The 18,104-nt window shown below is 34.3% G+C and overlaps 1 protein-coding gene across 3 annotated transcripts; it reads left to right on the top strand.

Annotated features, from left to right (window-relative positions):
- The first annotated feature begins 1,120 nt into the window (after nt 1-1,120).
- LOC111391531 (fasciclin-like arabinogalactan protein 7) lies at nt 1,121-3,028 on the top strand. 3 transcript variants are annotated; one of them, XM_023016763.1, is made up of 2 exons: nt 1,121-1,247; nt 2,022-3,028. In XM_023016763.1, the coding sequence occupies exon 2, from the start codon at nt 2,058-2,060 to the stop codon at nt 2,838-2,840; it is 783 nt and encodes a 260-aa protein (XP_022872531.1). In that variant the 5' UTR covers nt 1,121-1,247; nt 2,022-2,057; the 3' UTR covers nt 2,841-3,028. The 3 variants fall into 3 exon arrangements, with proteins under 3 accessions (XP_022872531.1, XP_022872532.1, XP_022872533.1); XM_023016764.1 differs by having other exon boundaries at nt 1,128-1,247; nt 1,992-3,028; XM_023016765.1 differs by lacking the exon at nt 1,121-1,247 and adding an exon at nt 1,254-1,700.
- Nucleotides 3,029-18,104: the final 15,076 nt, after the last annotated feature.

The raw sequence follows: 18,104 nt of genomic DNA, 5'->3' as shown, positions 1-18,104 counted from the left end.
GTGATGTCATGAAGGTTTTTACCTTTAATGAGAATCAAGATGAGAATTCTCATGAGGTGCAAGTCAATCTCACCCTTGGAGGAATCGCTTATGTAAAAGTTACCAAGAGGCCGTGGCTATGTGATGGACTATTCCATAGAGACTTTTACTAAAATCATGATAAGAATGCATAGCCATTAATAGCACTACCTGTTATGAATTGAGCATAAATTTGTACTCTACGTGTGACAATTGAAGTTTGGTTAAAGGAATCTAATTTAAGGCTTAGTCATTTATGGCTTCCTTACATAGAAATTATTATCATTAAATGAAGTTCAAACCCGAAAGACCTCTACACATACTACATAGTATTATTTTGCCACTATATGCTCCTATTTGATAATACTAAAAATCTTATTAAAGTCTATGTCAAAGTAAATAATTAATTTTAACCATGTATTTAATAAGATCCACAAGCTTCTCAATCACATATTCCACCTCAAAGAAGGCCTTGTGCAACTTACAATTTGTCCAATTATGGAGGACTAAAGGCTTATGTGGACGAGAGGTGAATTTCGATCTTTCGATCAAGTGGAGGTAACAAGCTTGTTCCATAAGTAGCTTAGGATCGCTTTAAATCAAGTTTAGGGCTAAATGGAGCTCTACTTCATGTAGACAACTTTAGTCAAGCCCAAGCACTATAAATATTTTTTTTTTCAATTTTTTTATTTTATTTTTAATAATTAAATTTTGTATTTCTTTAAAAAGTAGAATCCAATGACTTATGGCCAACCTAACTTGACCCTTCATGGGAAGGGTCCATGGGCTGAATAAGGCCTAACCTCTTAGTCGACAAGCTAGCCCAAGCTCCACTCATTACCTATGGGTCGAGTTGAGGATGAGTGATGATGCTGAGTCGACATTGCTCGGTTCATAGCCACCGCTACTTATGACATGTCTATCTATGTTTGGAGAGTTTTAAAAGGTTGCAAATGAACATTATAAAATTAATAAGTTGTGAGGTAGATAATTTGACATAGAAAGCCCACCTTACCACATCAAACTGTTTTTCTCGAAACTGAAAGTCTTACCTCTAAAGTCACGAGTATCATATATTATATATACCCCCAGTCTTTTTCTTATTTTCACCAGCTGTTCGGTTTATTACCCCCCTTCTATTTTATATTTCTTGCTCCTCTCCAGTTGCACTGTGTCCATTTCTCTCCTTCTCCACCGACGCCTTTTACATCTGAATTTCTCTGGTCTCGGTATGATCACTTCTCGTTTTTAGCTGTGCACTTGGATTCCCAGTCTTTTTCTATTAGCATGCGAGCATTATAATTTCTCTCTCTCTATTTTTTTCCCCCTTCAATTCTTTGCTTCTTATCTTTAGCAGATCTGGGTTTTTTTTTTTGTACTTAACTTTACTACATTATGTGCTGATGAACTTATAATTATCTTCAATATGTAATTTGATCTGAAATTAATACAAAATTGATGTTTTAACAGCTTTTATACTTATTTGCTGCAAGTCTTAAAGCTATTCAGAAATCTGTAATTTTTCCGTTTGATTGATGTGATGATCTGAATTCTGAACTTGTGAATATTTATTAATTATGGTTAGCTTTGATTTAGTTCCCCAAATAGGATTTTGATTTTTATGCTGAACTTTTGTTGAAAGGCAGAGATCTCACAAAATTGGGTGATTTTGATTCAGATAAGTGAGTTGTCTGTTAAGGGCTTCGGCTAAGCTAATTTTTAAGAAAGTTGCTTTTCCTGACAGTAGCTATGTCAAGATCTGATGAATGCCTTTCTTAGAAATAAGCTAATCCAAACACGCTCCAAGTATATGTGACTTAGTTATCTGTTAAGAGCATGTTTGGCTTAGGTTTTTATTTCTAAGAATGTTGCTTTTTCTTGACAGTAGCTCTGTCTAGATTTGATGTATGCTTCTTTCTTAGAAATAAGCTACGCCAAATATGCTCTAAGTATAATATATCGTTTGTACTCAGATCTGATGGATGCATCAATGAATCTTGCAGAAACTTGAAGTTTGTTCAGAGTTAAAAGGCAAAGAAATGGTATTTGAAATGAATTTTAGTGTCTTCACCGGTGCAATAATAGTTATTGTCTATTTTGCATCAGCAAATGCACAAGCTGTTGTAGCTCCAACACCGATACCAACTCCGGCCCCTGCACCGGCACCAGAATATGTCAACCTGACTGACTTACTCTCCGTTGCCGGCCCTTTCCACACTTTCCTTGGCTATCTTCAATCCACCAAAGTCATTGAAACTTTTCAAAACCAAGCCAATAACACTGATGAAGGAATTACACTCTTCGTGCCGAAAGACGGGGCCTTTGCATCACTAAAGAAGCCCTCTATTTCTAACCTCACACAGGACCAACTCAAATCTCTATGCCTTTTCCATGCCTTGCCACATTACTACAAGCTGGCTGATTTCACGAACCTCAGCCAACGAAGCCCCATTCCCACTTTCGCTGGCGGCCAATACAGTTTGAATTTCACCGATAACTCTGGGACAGTGCATGTTGATTCAGGATGGACTAAAACAAAGGTTATTAGTGCAGTTCGTGCTACTGATCCGGTAGCAGTTTATGAGACCGATAAAGTTTTACTTCCGGAGGCAATCTTTGGCACTGATATACCACCAACCCCAGCTCCAGCTCCGGCCCCAGTCCCAGATACTGCTCCTGCAGCAGACTCCCCATCTGAAAAGGGGGGAAGCGAATCATCGTCGACAAATTCTTCACCTTCGTCTTCTTATAGAGTTTTGAATTCTGGTAAATTGAGCCTGTTGGCTTCGGCTTTTGTGGGTGGAATGCTTATGTTCTTGTGATTGCGTGTTTTGCTGCTCAGTTAATTTATGTCATTAAATCTATTCACATTTCTTGTTTCTTACCAATTCTTTTCCCCTGTATTTTATTATACCATTATGTATGACAACTTGAATTTTTGGTAGTAGCTACCATACTTAATGCCCGTGTTCCCTTATTATTGTAATTTTTTATTCTTCTTTCATTTGTATTCTCTTGTCATTAGCAATTGAGCAAATTTCATATGTTTGCACGAGTGAGGGATCTCCAAAATCATATGTTCTATGAATAACTAAACTTGTAACCACAACCCATGTCTTTCGTGCTCTTAAGCGTTTCTAGTATATTTATCCTTGTGCAAGTTGCCTACTTGTAGTGGCTCGGTTTGACCGTGCAAGATGACGGCTTGTTTGGTACATGTATTAGTATAAAATTCTACCCATAGGAAGTCATTTTGTCCATTTTTATTTTGGAATTCATGATTTTAACTAACCTAAAATCAAATATTTAAAGTTAAAAGCATATAAGATGGTACTGAAGTACTATGACTGCGATGCAATCAAAAGCAATTAATCTTAGGACCCACAAAATTTCCCAAGTTTAAAATGGATTTTACGAGTAGCCACTATCTAATCTTTATTACTTCGTAGTCGGAATAAGTAAAATTAACCAAAAATGAACTCAACATTTTTCAGATTGACCAAACATGCTCTCTTTCATTGCATTCATTTGGTCGGATAGAAGCCACATTGTGATGCATCATGTGCCCAAAAAGGAACTTCGCTTTCTAGCGTGTATCCGAAGACTAAAAGCTTGATTAATCTCTAAACTTTACGTTGCATTCATAAATGATTCTTCAACTTTAAGTAAAAAATTTGGTCGTCCTCCATAATGATTGTCCCATTAATCAATTCCAAAATTCAAATTAACATTGAGGCTGATTTGACTAATGTAATATATGGTGTAACTGTAAGGGTTAATTATCCAAGTTGTTATAAGAACAAAGCCACATGCCAACCATAGCATTTTATCGAACAAGTTGTGTGCAAAATAAGAAAATGTGCATCTTCACTACAGAAGTATCTCTCCAAGAAACTTTATATTTATAAAGAGCATTTTTATACATTTTAGAGAATATCTTTCACTTATAGAGTCAAAATTTGAATATACTTCAATAATACTCTCTATTTTAACTTTTCAACGAACATAAATTGATTTCTCTTCATATTTATTTAACATAATTTTTTGTATGTCATTTTGCATTTTGAATAGTTTAAGCAGCAAAGTCAATACATGTGACTCATTAAATGCATTCATTGTATATTAAGAATAGAGGTTGGGTTTGACTTTTAAAATTTGGAAAGCCAAACTCACTCTTTATTTTAAATAATTAAAATAGAGACTCTTAGAAAACTTAGTTTTTAGTATTGACTTGTTAAAATAAAAAAACATTTTGTATTTAGAGAACCTCTTAGAGATGCTTTTAACATTCAGCTATTATTTTCCTTGCTTGAGCAGGATTATATTGGGGAAAATATCAACTAGTTCTAGTGTGACGCCCCGAACTTAAGCTTCGAGTGTCACGTACTAAACATAAAAACTGCTGCCTTCGCTACATGTAAATACTCTTAAATAAAAGTATTACATGTTAGAAACTTATTTTCAATTTGGTAAAATATCTCTCATAAAATTTAATGACCAGCAGAAGTGCATGTTGACATGAAATTATACTTTACATTTACGGACTCGGCACTGCCACGGTTAGTTGGGGCAGCAAGTTCAACTATTTTTATAAAATTCATCCCAACTCTGTTTTCTATAAAATTTGCGGCATTAGAAAGATATTTTCAAGTAGTTTTCTAGGTTAAAATATGAAAAATTTCCAAGATCATATGATATGGGCGTTTTACTGAAAACAGTGAGGTATTGCACAAAAAGTTCAGATTGACCCTTCAACGCTTAAAAATTCATATCTCAGACCACGGATATCCAAATTGAGTGATTCTTGCGCCCATATTAAGACTACTCAAAGAGGAACGCAGTGATATTCTTAGAGTCTCAAATAGACGTTTATGGAGTCAGAAATAACGTTTTGAAGTTGACCCAAAAACTGTCCCTTTTTGCCTTTTTATCACTTGCAAAAAAAAAAAAAAAAACTTCCCTTTTTTCCTTTTTTTTCCTAGAAAAAAAAAAAAAAAAAAAAAAAAAAACGTTTCTTGACATAACATGGAAGATATGATTACATAATTTACTTCTGGTACCATATTGTCTTATACATATTTTTATATAATAATATAAGAAAAACATATGAAAACCAGTCAAACAAAACATACAAAAAAGAAACTTCGATGTAAGATAACTTTGTCTTTAACTCATCATCGATTATGCCGACTGACTTCCACCAACTCCACAATTATGGATCTGAAAATTTAGTATGGAATACTATGAGTATAAAGAATACTCAGTAAGATAACATGCTTGGATTTAACATGTTAATACTACACAAAAGAATGCATTCAAACACATACTTGCACATTCCGGCTTGTCGGTGCCCTTCGAACTTGTCCAAAGGTATAAATAGATATCTAACTTTGTGGACTTGTCCACATCTTTCATATTATGGTTTCTTACATAGCTTAAGCATAAATATTACCATGAAATCCTACCACTTAAGCATAGCAAATATCTTACTGTAAAACTTGAAGAAATTTCGGTTGAAAGATGAATTGAGAGTGCTAGGCTTTGTCCCCTTTTCCTCACGTATTCACTGCCCTTTCTTACAAGTGATATTCTTTTTTTTTTCTTCAAGGGAAATAAATGGCAGCAACATTTCTTATTTAAAGGTAAGAGAACTTAATGATTAAGTAAATGTGACTCTTCAACAATAGTCTCCACGTGGGTTGTATGGATGCACTTCATAAATTTAACTAAACACCTCATGCTTAAGTTAAACACTTCATGCTTGCCTTAGCCACCTCATGCTTGCTTGTTACCTTACTACAAAGATAACATTCTACTCTCGGCCAAGTGGAAAAAAAATGCTTATCTTTAGTAATTAGGTGTAAATTTTGACATTTATCCCAAACCCCTAATGAACTAATTTTGGTAAACTTTTAATAAATTGACCAAAGCAAATTTGGCAACCATTAATAATTTTGGCCATGCTAAATTTTGAAAAGTTAAATTGCTATCCTAAAAATTAAATGAGCACAAAATTTCGGAGTATTACATCTAGGGCATCATATATGTTACATCCACCACATTTATACCAACCATGAAGTCGTCAAAAAATATCGATTGGCGATCACACTAGGGATGTCAACAAGTCGAGTTGAAACTCAAGGCTCGAGCTCGGTTCAAGTAAAACGAAACGGGCTTTTTTCGAGCTCGAGTTGAGCTGAACAAAAGCTAGAGAAAAAAAAAGGCTCAACCCGAGCTTTCGGCTCAAGTTGGGCCGGCTCGATTTTTTCTCTCTTTTTTTTTTAGTAATTAATAAGGCAGCAAGCACTGTTTTAATTAAGGCAGCAAGCTGCTACCTTATTTTAAGGCAGTCGCTAACTGCCATTTTTTAACATTTCGTGGGTTTTTTTTTATTATTATAAAATAAGTCCCGAGCCAGCGAACCAGACAAGATGGCTCGGGCTAAGCCTAGAACTTTAAAATGGGGCTCGAGCCGAGCCACGAGCGGCCCGAGCCGGCGAGCCCAATTGACATCCCTCGGTCACACCAAGGTTATGAATTTCATAAGATATCTACTTTTTCCCCTCAAATTGTATGAACCCTAATTTAATATAATTATCCCTGTCTGTTAGATTCAAATCATAGAATTGCTTTCATTTACAAATGGTTGAACCATCACAAAGTTGCGGCATTTTGAGCATAAAGATTCCACGTACCTGTAAAAAGTGGGGCCTAACTCTTGGGATGCGGTAATATCTCTAAGAATTTATTCCATCAAACATACTCCTCCCTGGATCTAGGAATGGTGACATTTACTAAATGCCCTAACTAAATTTGGGCAATTTAGGGCATGTTTGGGAGTTTTAGGGTATAATTATTAGCCTTTTTTAAAGTACTGATTTTGAGTATTTATTAATGGACTGATTTTGAGTGATTTAAGTATCGATTTTTGAAACAGTCCAACTTATACTTGAAAGTTTGTTATTCATCAATTTTGAAAGTTTTTTAAAAAAAGAATAAAATTATACATATGCCCCTTAGTGAAATTTTTCAATTTAAGTTTTTTAAAAGAATAAAATTATATACATACCCCTTAGTGAAATTTTTTAATTTATATTAAATATTTTGAATTCTTTTTATTCATAACTATTACTTTACATGTAAGTAATATTTTTACTTATAACTAATATTTTTACAAATAATTTACTTAAAAGTTTAAGTTAATATTTTTTACTTATAAGTAAATTTTATCATTACAAGTTTATTTTGTATTGTTAAATAATTTTTTACATTTAAGTAAATTTTTCATATTTTAGAAGTGAATTTTCGTCTTATAAGTAGTATTTTTACTTTATAAACAAATTTTTACACAAAAGTAATTTTGTATCTTATAAGTAATTCTTACATAAAAATACATAGAAGTAAATTTTTTTTTATCATAAATTAACTTTTTTTACTTATAAATATTTTTTTAGTTAATATTTTTTTTTACAAGTCACTATTGAATAAAATATAGTGGATGAAAATAATTATTTCATAGAGGATAAAGTAGAAGAGATTATGAGAAATGGGCAAAATCAACCGATTCATTGATTGAGAGAAATGGTCAAAATTACAATATATTGATTTTGGGTGGTTTAAAAAATCACAATTGAATATTAAAAAAAAAAAACTCATAAAGGAGTATTGGCAAACTCATATCCTAATTATACGAACCTTATAATCGCATACGTTAACCTTAGGAAGCATAATCAAGCATTCATAAATATGAGAACCCACAATTAAAAGTTGCGACTTGTTTCCATCAAATCTTCCTTATTTACCAAAATCACTATCAAAGCAAACCCGAATGGAGATGTAATGCATTACTTCATAACCAATTAATGAAGTACAAGTAAGCGAGTGAACAAGAGACGGGTAGTTAACAAAATTAGTTAGAAGCCACTCAATCAAGGACCGTCATAACAACCAACTAAAAAGACAAATTGACCCTTAAGGCCTAAATAGAAATCTACAAATAGGCGTGCCTGGAATGAAGAAGAGCATGCTGAATTCATAACAAATTCCTTCTAAACAATCATTTCTTCTCTTGCTTCCAATTGGATAGTATAATAGCAAGTTTGGGAGAAAAAACTCTGATTAGGTAAGAGGAATTTGTTGGTTATCATTTTGATGTCAACAGACATAGTCAGTGAAAAACTAGGATGAAAACAAACATGGTCATGTTGTTTTGAGCTAGAAAATAGAGAAATAAGTCAAGCAGAAATAGATCTAACGGAGGTAAATGTATTAGAGATTGGAGTCGAAACTCACAGTAACGATCTAAAGAATAGTGATGTAAATACATAGAGGCTACCAGAGGAATCTCTGGTAGAACCCATAAACAATTCTCTCTCTCTTGCCTAGTGCCACTGCCAATAGAAGAAGATTTCAACTACGAAAACCATCTAGGAGATGGATGAAAGCGTTAGAGCTTTAACAGTAGAAAATGCTTCATTATGTTCGAAGGTAGAAGATTCATAAGTAGATTTACAAATGGAATTTGGGGAGAATAATATAGAATCGACATCAAGCTTCTTCCTCGTAAATAGCAGTAATCGAAACATTCAAGTATCATATACATCCAATAGCTTACCTGGCAAACGACGACAATATCGTCAAATCAATAAATCTAGAGAATATGATAGACTTCCAGAAGAAGTTAAAACTCGTGAAAGGAGGTATAAGCAATGCTATTGCCCTGAAGATGGAAGGGCGGAAAGCCTAATTAAGTCCTCGTATACCACTCCTCTCTAAGAGGAATATGAGGATAAGCCAGGGAGGTTGTATGATCTTGACGATGAGAATGAAAGCCTGCCATTCTCATAAGAAATCAAATAGATTTCAGTTTCAGATAACTTTATTCATCCAAAAATAGAGAAATACAACCAAAAATGTGATCCAATGTACCATTTGAATGATGAGAACATGATGCAAATGAGGGTAAAAACGGCAGGTTTTATGTTAAAAAAATAAAGATATCAATCAATAAGCTAAGATTTCAAGAATTTTACAAGAAAATGCAGATTCTTAATGCAGTTCATCTTTTCCCCTTTATTCTTAAACCCAATAATGTACTTATGTACTTTAGCCCCCATTTGGTCCCCATTAATTTTTATTCCATTACATTTCATTTTTTTTTCTATTTTCAACCACACAATCTTTCGTAAAATAATATTACACGTATATCGAAAACTTTTCCTTCTTTTTCAACCACTCATTTTTCAAAAAATATTATTCCACCCATTAATTTTTCCAAGTAATGAGGGCCAAACAGGGGCTTAATTCTTTCTTAGTGCTTGTTTGATAGGGATTTTGATAATTGATTTTTTGATTGTTAGAGATAAAGCGAATCCTTCATGTAAGAGAAGAATTCAAAAATGATGGGTGGAATAGTGAAATAATGGTCATAAAATTGATTTTAATTGGCTTTTAAACCGTGCCAAACAAGCTCTTATTTTATTCTTATCTCACAATGCATAATTAAGTAATTAGTTATGATGAATGATTATAACCTAGTTTTGACATTAATTTAAATTAAAAAGTTTTAAATCTTCAATTGATGTTGTGAATTATTTCTACTTCTCATTTTATTTCTTTAAATTATTCTTCATTATGTTCAAAGGTAGAAGATTCAAAAGTAGATTTACAAATGGAATTTGGGGAGAATAATATAGAATCGACATCAAGCTTCTTCCTCGTAAATAGCAGTAATCGAAACATTCAAGTATCATATACATCCAATAGCTTACCTGGCAAACGACGACAATATCGTCAAATCAATAAATCTAGAGAATATGATAGACTTCCAGAAGAAGTTAAAACTCGTGAAAGGAGGTATAAGCAATGCTATTGCCCTGAAGATGGAAGGGCGGAAAGCCTAATTAAGTCCTCGTATACCACTCCTCTCTAAGAGGAATATGAGGATAAGCCAGGGAGGTTGTATGATCTTGACGATGAGAATGAAAGCCTGCCATTCTCATAAGAAATCAAATAGATTTCAGTTTCAGATAACTTTATTCATCCAAAAATAGAGAAATACAACCAAAAATGTGATCCAATGTACCATTTGAATGATGAGAACATGATGCAAATGAGGGTAAAAACGGCAGGTTTTATGTTAAAAAAATAAAGATATCAATCAATAAGCTAAGATTTCAAGAATTTTACAAGAAAATGCAGATTCTTAATGCAGTTCATCTTTTCCCCTTTATTCTTAAACCCAATAATGTACTTATGTACTTTAGCCCCCGTTTGGTCCCCATTAATTTTTATTCCATTACATTTCATTTTTTTTTCTATTTTCAACCACACAATCTTTCGTAAAATAATATTACACGTATATCGAAAACTTTTCCTTCTTTTTCAACCACTCATTTTTCAAAAAATATTATTCCACCCATTAATTTTTCCAAGTAATGAGGGCCAAACAGGGGCTTAATTCTTTCTTAGTGCTTGTTTGATAGGGATTTTGATAATTGATTTTTTGATTGTTAGAGATAAAGCGAATCCTTCATGTAAGAGAAGAATTCAAAAATGATGGGTGGAATAGTGAAATAATGGTCATAAAATTGATTTTAATTGGCTTTNTGTGAAAACGATAATTCAAATTCTTAGGTTTACTTTATTACTTGTTATGATCCATATAATTGTAGAATATAAAATCTACAACAGCAAGGACCAGCCACTATGTTAAATGATATGAGACGTGAAGAAGGGAAATCTCTTAAGTAGGGGTGGGCATGGGTTGGGTTGGGTCGATTTTTTCCCCAACCCAATATGGTCGGTTTTATTTAAAGTCAACCCAACCCAACCCAATTAATGGTTTAAACCCAACCCAACCCGATCAAATTTGTGTTGGTTTGGGTTGGGTTGGTCAGTTTGTGCTTTGGTCCAATTAAAGTTGGATTCGATTATATTTTCGTTAAATTTAGATAAATTTTTAAAGTTTTAAATTACTTGAAAATTTCTGATATTTTTTTTAAATACCTGTGTAAGGAATTGTTTTTGAAAAATGATGTATAAATAAATTTAAAGTTTATGAAGTATTTATTTTTATTATTATTATTATTATTATTTTTTACAATTTTTTGGAATTTATTTATTTCATCATCATCGTCTTAATTTTTACTTTATTATGAAATAATATTTCATTTGTAAATTTTGTTCATAGGAATCAATCTATATAAAAAAAAAAAATGGACGTTTATAAATTATAAGTCCTTTTCATATCTTTATAATTGTGTTTATTTAGGGTTTTTTTTTTCATCTTAGATATTTTTTTTTTAATTCATCGGGTTGGGTTGGGTTTTAAATCATAACCCGAAACCCAACCCAACCTCAAATATATTTTTTCAACCCAACCCAATCCAATTGAACTTAAAAAACCAACCCAAACCGATCGGGTTGGTTTGGGTTGATCGGGTTGAGCGGGTTGGGTTGGGTTTTGCCCAGCCCTACTCTTAAGAGTTACTTCGTACATTTTGGTATCGAACTCATAGCCTATGAAACTAAACATCTCGAGAAGGTAGGGATGCCTTGTAGAATAGGTGATTGATGGAGATGCCTTTCTAGAAGGACGACCACAATAAGAACCCAACTACTTATCTTTAGTTGGTAAACTTTATAAAATGAACTTCAAACAGAGGATACAATTAAAAATAGGAAAAATATAGAATAAGGTTGCACACAAAAGTAGGGTTGGACAAATCTCCCGAATCGAACCGAACCGAACCCGACGTTTCTTGTCAAATTAAATACTCGAACGGGTATCTGAATTGAGAACTGACGGGTACAATTCGGTTCTCGGTTCTAGACCAAGAACCGAATAAGGACCGAATCTTTCTAATTTTTTTTATATTGAATAAATGAAATTATTTTAATTTTAATTTTTTCTAAACAAATTAACAATTTCTAAATTCAAATTTTTGGCCCAATAATTTGTTTCATTTCTAATTTTTTAATTTTTGACACAATTACCTATTTTATTGTCTCATCTCTTAGCCCAACAACATCCAACCCATTAAATAACCTTAAACACCTACATTAAAGTGCATAACGCTGTTTCAACTCCCGCAGCCTCGCTGACATTCCAAAACCTATACAATTGTCGACCGATGCTGTGACCTCAGATCGAAGCTGTGACCTTCGCCAACCGAAATTTTGACCGTAGCGATCATTTGAACAAGGTAGTCTACTAGTCTCTGATATTTCAAAACCATTGAACGTGTCATTAGTTGTATTTATATAATGTTGTTATAAATGTTAAAAAATTTAACTATTATACAGAACCGAACGGAACCGATCCCGAACGGTTCCATAATTATATTTGGACCCGACGGTTCCATTTACTAAATACCCGAAAATTTTGGTTCGGTTCAGTTCTCTTTAGAACCGAACCGAACCGAACCGACCCGCGCCCACCCCTACACAAAAGCTATAGGGTAAGGGGAAGACTCAGATGTAGATGCCAAGGTTTCGAAATAGCAAAACCTTCGTTTTGATTAGCACAAGGGAAAGTGCATACAATTTCACCAGCTCATTCGCAAGTAGTTAGCGAAGAATATCATCCATCCCATGAAATCTGCAAACAAAATTTTGCAAAATTCATCATACAAGGGATCATGATACAATGAATTCTTCGAAGTGATCAAAAAGGCCAAGGTGTGGATTTAACAAGGAAAAGTATGCGAAGTTCTTGAGAATCAAAAGCCCTCATATATAGGTCAAAGAGGACGAGGTTGAGGAACAAAGCCATTATACATAGGACCACCACATAGATCTTTAAATGCTCCAAACCACCAACCTCAGGTAAGGGAGATAAATATCATAGTTGACGGTCTTTATGTTGGAGGGGGAGACGAACTTTTAAAATATTCATACTCCACTCTGGATGAAAATCTCTGATAATATCAAGTACCTTGTTAGTACCCTCCTGCATCCTATCTTCAATAATCTTGGCCTCGCGAGCGCTTGCCTTACCAAGGCTAGACTTTGCAATAGCAAGTTATATTTCACTACTTTCCACTTGATTGGGAAGCAATGAATTACTCGACCTTTGTCAATTGAACTTTCTCGCGAAGTATGGAGAACTTATGATCAGCCATCACAGCAAAGGCCTCATGATTCTTTTCAGCATGTTCCAGATCTTTGAAAGTTCACCTGAAGAACTCTACATTTTCCTCCAAGGATTTCACTTTTCAAACTACCAGCTTACAAAATGCAAACCTCATACTCTGCCTGTTGATCATGGTGAAGTGTAGTTAATTATATAAGATGAGTATCAAAAATTTTTCCCTCGTTGATTGGAGTAAGATCCTGTAAAAGTATCCCAGGATTTATTAAAAGATGTAAAAACGGCCTTGCTGAATGGGAAACAAAGGCGGGTAAAACAGAAAGAACTCTAGAATCTAATTCCTAATCAAGGTGAGGACTAAATAAAAATATTGGTTCTAGTAAAAACTCCCTTATTGAATAAGAACTTTTAAGATCCGGGGGATGAGTCTTGTCAATTTTATTTTTTCCTTTGATAGGATCCCTAGAACAAACTAATGAAGGAATTGCAAGGGTCAATTCCAAGGACAAAGCAGAACTTTAGGCCAAACGTGTAATAGGATTTGGCTATGAAACCATCAATTGTCAAAGAACTCACTAACTTAAAAAGGAAAAGGCATGGAAGTGAAATAAGAAGAATATATGCTATATCTTGCAATTTATTTTTCAAGCATTCAAAAATCAAATTAGACCGACCAAAACCGATTAGTGCTGATATGGTCTGGTTCCCCCATTTTTTCCCTTTCTTTTTCCCCTCCTAGGCAACCAATTGTTCCATTTTTACAATTTCCAACTTGAAGTCAATTCAATTCTTGAGATATTTGGACGGAATCATCCACTGTCCACTTCCAGTTTTTCTTATATGTCTTTCTTAGCATGCATGTGTGTATATATTTTTTGGAAACTCACTTGCACTATACATGCTACAAATAAATTTGATCCTAAAATTATATTCAGGTCACTGACTTTGGGCTATAAATGTGAATTATATTGTTTATATCAGTACATATATGCGATTTTTTGTAAATATAGGTGATGTATACGGAATTCTGCTTGTATTAATTCTGCAATTACAAATTCTACATTGAGATTTCACTTCAACAATTTCTAAAAAATGATCTGAATCGACACTTTAACAATTACCAAACAACTTATTCAAATTGCAAGAGATTGAATCATCAGATTTCTAGAGATCTGCTTCATACTTATACCACCTTACTACTATCGAAGGTGGAGGTTGGAGCGTCGGTCGATTTCGCTGTCGGAGGGTTGGTGCGACGGCTGGTTTCACCGTAGGAGGTTGAAGCGCCTGTCATTGGACAAAGTGAGGGCAAAATGGCTAGACTGAGGGAAGATTTCAATTTATTCTTGTTATTTCTACCTTTTTATGTTTCCTTATTTTTTATTTTTTTTAAAGGGAGTGTGCCACATCAGTATTTTTCAAATTTTTGTATCAATTCGGTAGTTTTTTCCTGTACCTATAGCATGATCGAATACTCATTGTATTCATCTAATACCGAGGCACAACAACTCATGGGATAAGGTTATTTAGCTAAAAAAGCCAATCGCCTTGAAAAAAGAAAAAGTCATCTTTCCAATTATGCACCTTGTTGGGAATAATTACAAATTTTGGATATGATCTAGGAGAACGATGAGAGAGATAATAATAGCCCTTTTAAGGGTTCTTCTTGTTACCCATCTTAGCGGAATTATAAATTGACCTAAAAAATCTAAAGAAAGCTTCCTCTCAAATAGTTTTTTATCTTCTTGCTCCCTTATGGACAGCATAATAACGAGTTCAAGACAGGGGAAATGCTATTTGTTAAGAAGAATTTGTTGATTATCATTTTGAGGTTAAGACCCCCAAAATTAGTGTACAAAAAAACTAACAAGCATCAATTTTCCTAATTCCTCATAAACGTTGCCACCCATAATCATTTTGAGGGGAGAAATGCTATTAGTTAAGAAGAATTTGTTGATTATCATTTTGAGGTTAAAACCACCCAAAATTCGTGTACAAAAAAACTAACAAGCATCAATTTTCTTAATTCCTCATAAACGTTGCCACCCATAATTGATCAAAATTTGTGGGGCTCTCAAGCATGCATTCAAAGTTCCTCTATCATATTTATTAAAATGCTTACAAGTTCATAAACGAACTGCGATCCTATATCTTCTTTTCAAGTTAAAAATAATAATAGAATCTCGGATCGTTATCTTCACCTTCCTCCGACTTATCACTGACACTCTGTTCAGGGTTTCAAACTCAATGATGGCAACTAAAATGAGGGAAAGTCCCAAGGGGACCATGTTCTAAGAGCCCAAACCATGTGATTGAATAAATTTTCCTCTATCTGAAGACAACCATGCACCACCTGTGTTCACGTTTTCGAAGGCACTCCTCTTTTTCAAGAGGCTTTGTATCAACTAAGTTCATGAGTTGGAGATAAGTGAACTCAAACTCCTGACATTCGCTACAGGGTAAACCATAGTTTGAAATGAATTTCTAAAGTCATGGATTTATCAACATTCAGTTTGAGGCTCGGTGAAATAGACATGTCTATGAAAATGTGGACTGCTTGCACTGGACAGAATGACCCTATAAAGCTATACTGTTCCTTGGGATTATGACACATGTGCTACAATGCCCAGGATAAAGGGCCGAGAAGGGTAAGCTAACCCCAAAAACCTGTTCGAGGCATAATAAAAGGTTCTATAAGTGCTCAAAGGCGTAAAATAGTTATTTGGGAACTGTTTCAAGCAAATATGCATTCCCCTCTTTCGTGGCGTAATTTAAGAAACTTGTATTAATTTGCAAACCAAAACAAAAGAATGTAATCTTTTATAATTTCTAGAAAATACAAAAAATATAAACAGAATAAAAAAGGAAACTACCAACAATCATATTCAAATGCCTAAATTTTGCTTACCCTACACATGTGAATCAGACATTTCAACAAACACTTGTTTGCATAATTTGTTGAGGGCGGAAGCTCCGATACCACTTGTTGATCCCAAACTAGGTTGTAAAGAATGAGATTTCATGACAATATTGAAGTAAACAAGATCACACCACAAAAACAAGATTTAAATTAAAGAAAAACAAAAAGGATTAATCGTAGAAGAACGATGTTTATTACTGAACAATGTGGAGAAAACAAGTATAACTTAGCAAAATTGCTTCTCACAAAACTAACAGAGGAGTCACATATTTATAAGGAAAAATCAATTCCTAGAAGTAGAGTTGTAGATGAAATAAAATACCTAAGGTTTTCTTATTTGAACTCTTCAAGTCCAACTCAAATTCCAACTCCCAATGGGCTTCAAAATAGAACTTTAAATAGAATTTGACAATTAAACTTGAATAGGATTCCTCAAAGCATTCCAACTAGAATTTCTTTTGAGATGCACTTCAATTAGAATTCTACAATTATTTCAACAAAAGAATTCGGGTCACTCCAAAATTTTAACAATCTCCATCGTGACACGAATTTCAGTGCAATCGAACAAAACTCCTAGATTTCAAATCCGTCTGCATTGAAATGAACTGGCCAATCTCCTCAACCCAGTAACCAAAGACTCCATATAAAAAAATTGTTCTCTGCTTAGCGTCCGCAAGCGACACCTGAACCCAATCACAGGGTTCCTGAAATTCCTACTCGAAATTAATGTTGATCACATAGGGTCGAAGCACATCCTGTAGCAAGAACAAAATCAGATGCTTGATCAGAAGGTCCCTTGCTGGAACTGTCGCCTTCAATGTCCTTAGAAGCATCTCAGACATTACTGACACCACAATACCTACGCTCAATGAGTCCAACCCTAGCAACTGAATGTAGTGTACTCACTAAAATTGGTGGCAAAGCGAAATCAACAACGTCTCCCTAGTAGTGTTTTGAATCTACTCAGAGCCCAACACAAGAGGTACTGTACCAATCCGAACTTCCACCACGGTACTAAACTTGTCCAAATGTCTCCTCTTAACTGGTTCTGCACTCCCCTACAAAATGTACGATTGGCATCTTCTCCGTCCCCCCAGTACAACCCAGATACCCTTTCGGACCTCCAAGACTCCACCTCCTCGAGAGAATTTATACCCTTTTGCATTTAGGGCACTTAGAGAGATGAGATTCCTCTTCAGATCTGGAACATGTTGAACCTGACCAAGTGTTCTGACTGTCTCATCTTGTAACCGCAATCTGACTCGATCGATTCCAATAATACGGTAAGACTGGCTGTTTCCCATTACAACTCCATCTTGCTGAATAACCTTATATGTCTTAAATAAGTTCCTATTGTAACACATATGGTGCGAACATGCCGAATCAAGAATCCATTCCTCGTCAAGCCTAGATTCCACATCAGATACCACGGTCAACATCACATTTTCACCATCTGAAAAATCCTCAACTACATTAGTTTTATCTGAAGTCAAAGGTTGCGCTTCATGATTTACAACTAAATCACCTCTAGTCTATAAACATATCGCAATCCTTCCGAATATGTCCTTCCATTTGTAGTGGTAATAATACACATTGCTAAAGTTGACTTTTGATTTGCCTCTCTGTCAATCACCTTAAGATACAAGAGTTTTCCCATCTCTTGATGTAGCTCCAACCAAATGCTTCATCTTCTTCTTTAGGTGTAAAGCATCATAGACATCATCATAGTCAAAATTTCTCGACTATACAAGATGGTGTCCCCGAAACGATGCATAAGAACTAGACAGTGAACACAACAGGATTAAGAAAATATCCTCTTTATCGTACTTAACCTCCAACATTTCCAAATCTACAACTATTTCCTTGAACATGGCAATGTGATCTTTTAAAGATCCTCCTTCTGCCATGCAATGGGAATACAGTTTCTGCTTAAGAACCAGTTTACAGGTAAAACTCTTAGTCATACATAATTACTCTAGTCTCAACCATAAAGCAGTCACTGTCTTCTCCTTTAAGACATCTTGCAGAATATTGTTGGATAAATGAAGATGAATTAACGACACAGCCTTCCTA

Source organism: Olea europaea, unplaced genomic scaffold (genome assembly GCF_002742605.1).
Source record: "Olea europaea var. sylvestris unplaced genomic scaffold, O_europaea_v1 scaffold8, whole genome shotgun sequence".
NCBI classification, from domain to species: Eukaryota; Viridiplantae; Streptophyta; class Magnoliopsida; order Lamiales; family Oleaceae; genus Olea; species Olea europaea.
Note: the sequence above shows the minus strand (reverse complement) of the source record. Positions and strands in the feature narration are given on the sequence as shown.

Coding starts and splice junctions, on each gene's coding strand:
- LOC111391531 (XM_023016763.1), top strand. CDS start 2,058: ATGGTATTTGAAATGAATTTTAGTGTCTTCACCGGTGCAATAATAGTT.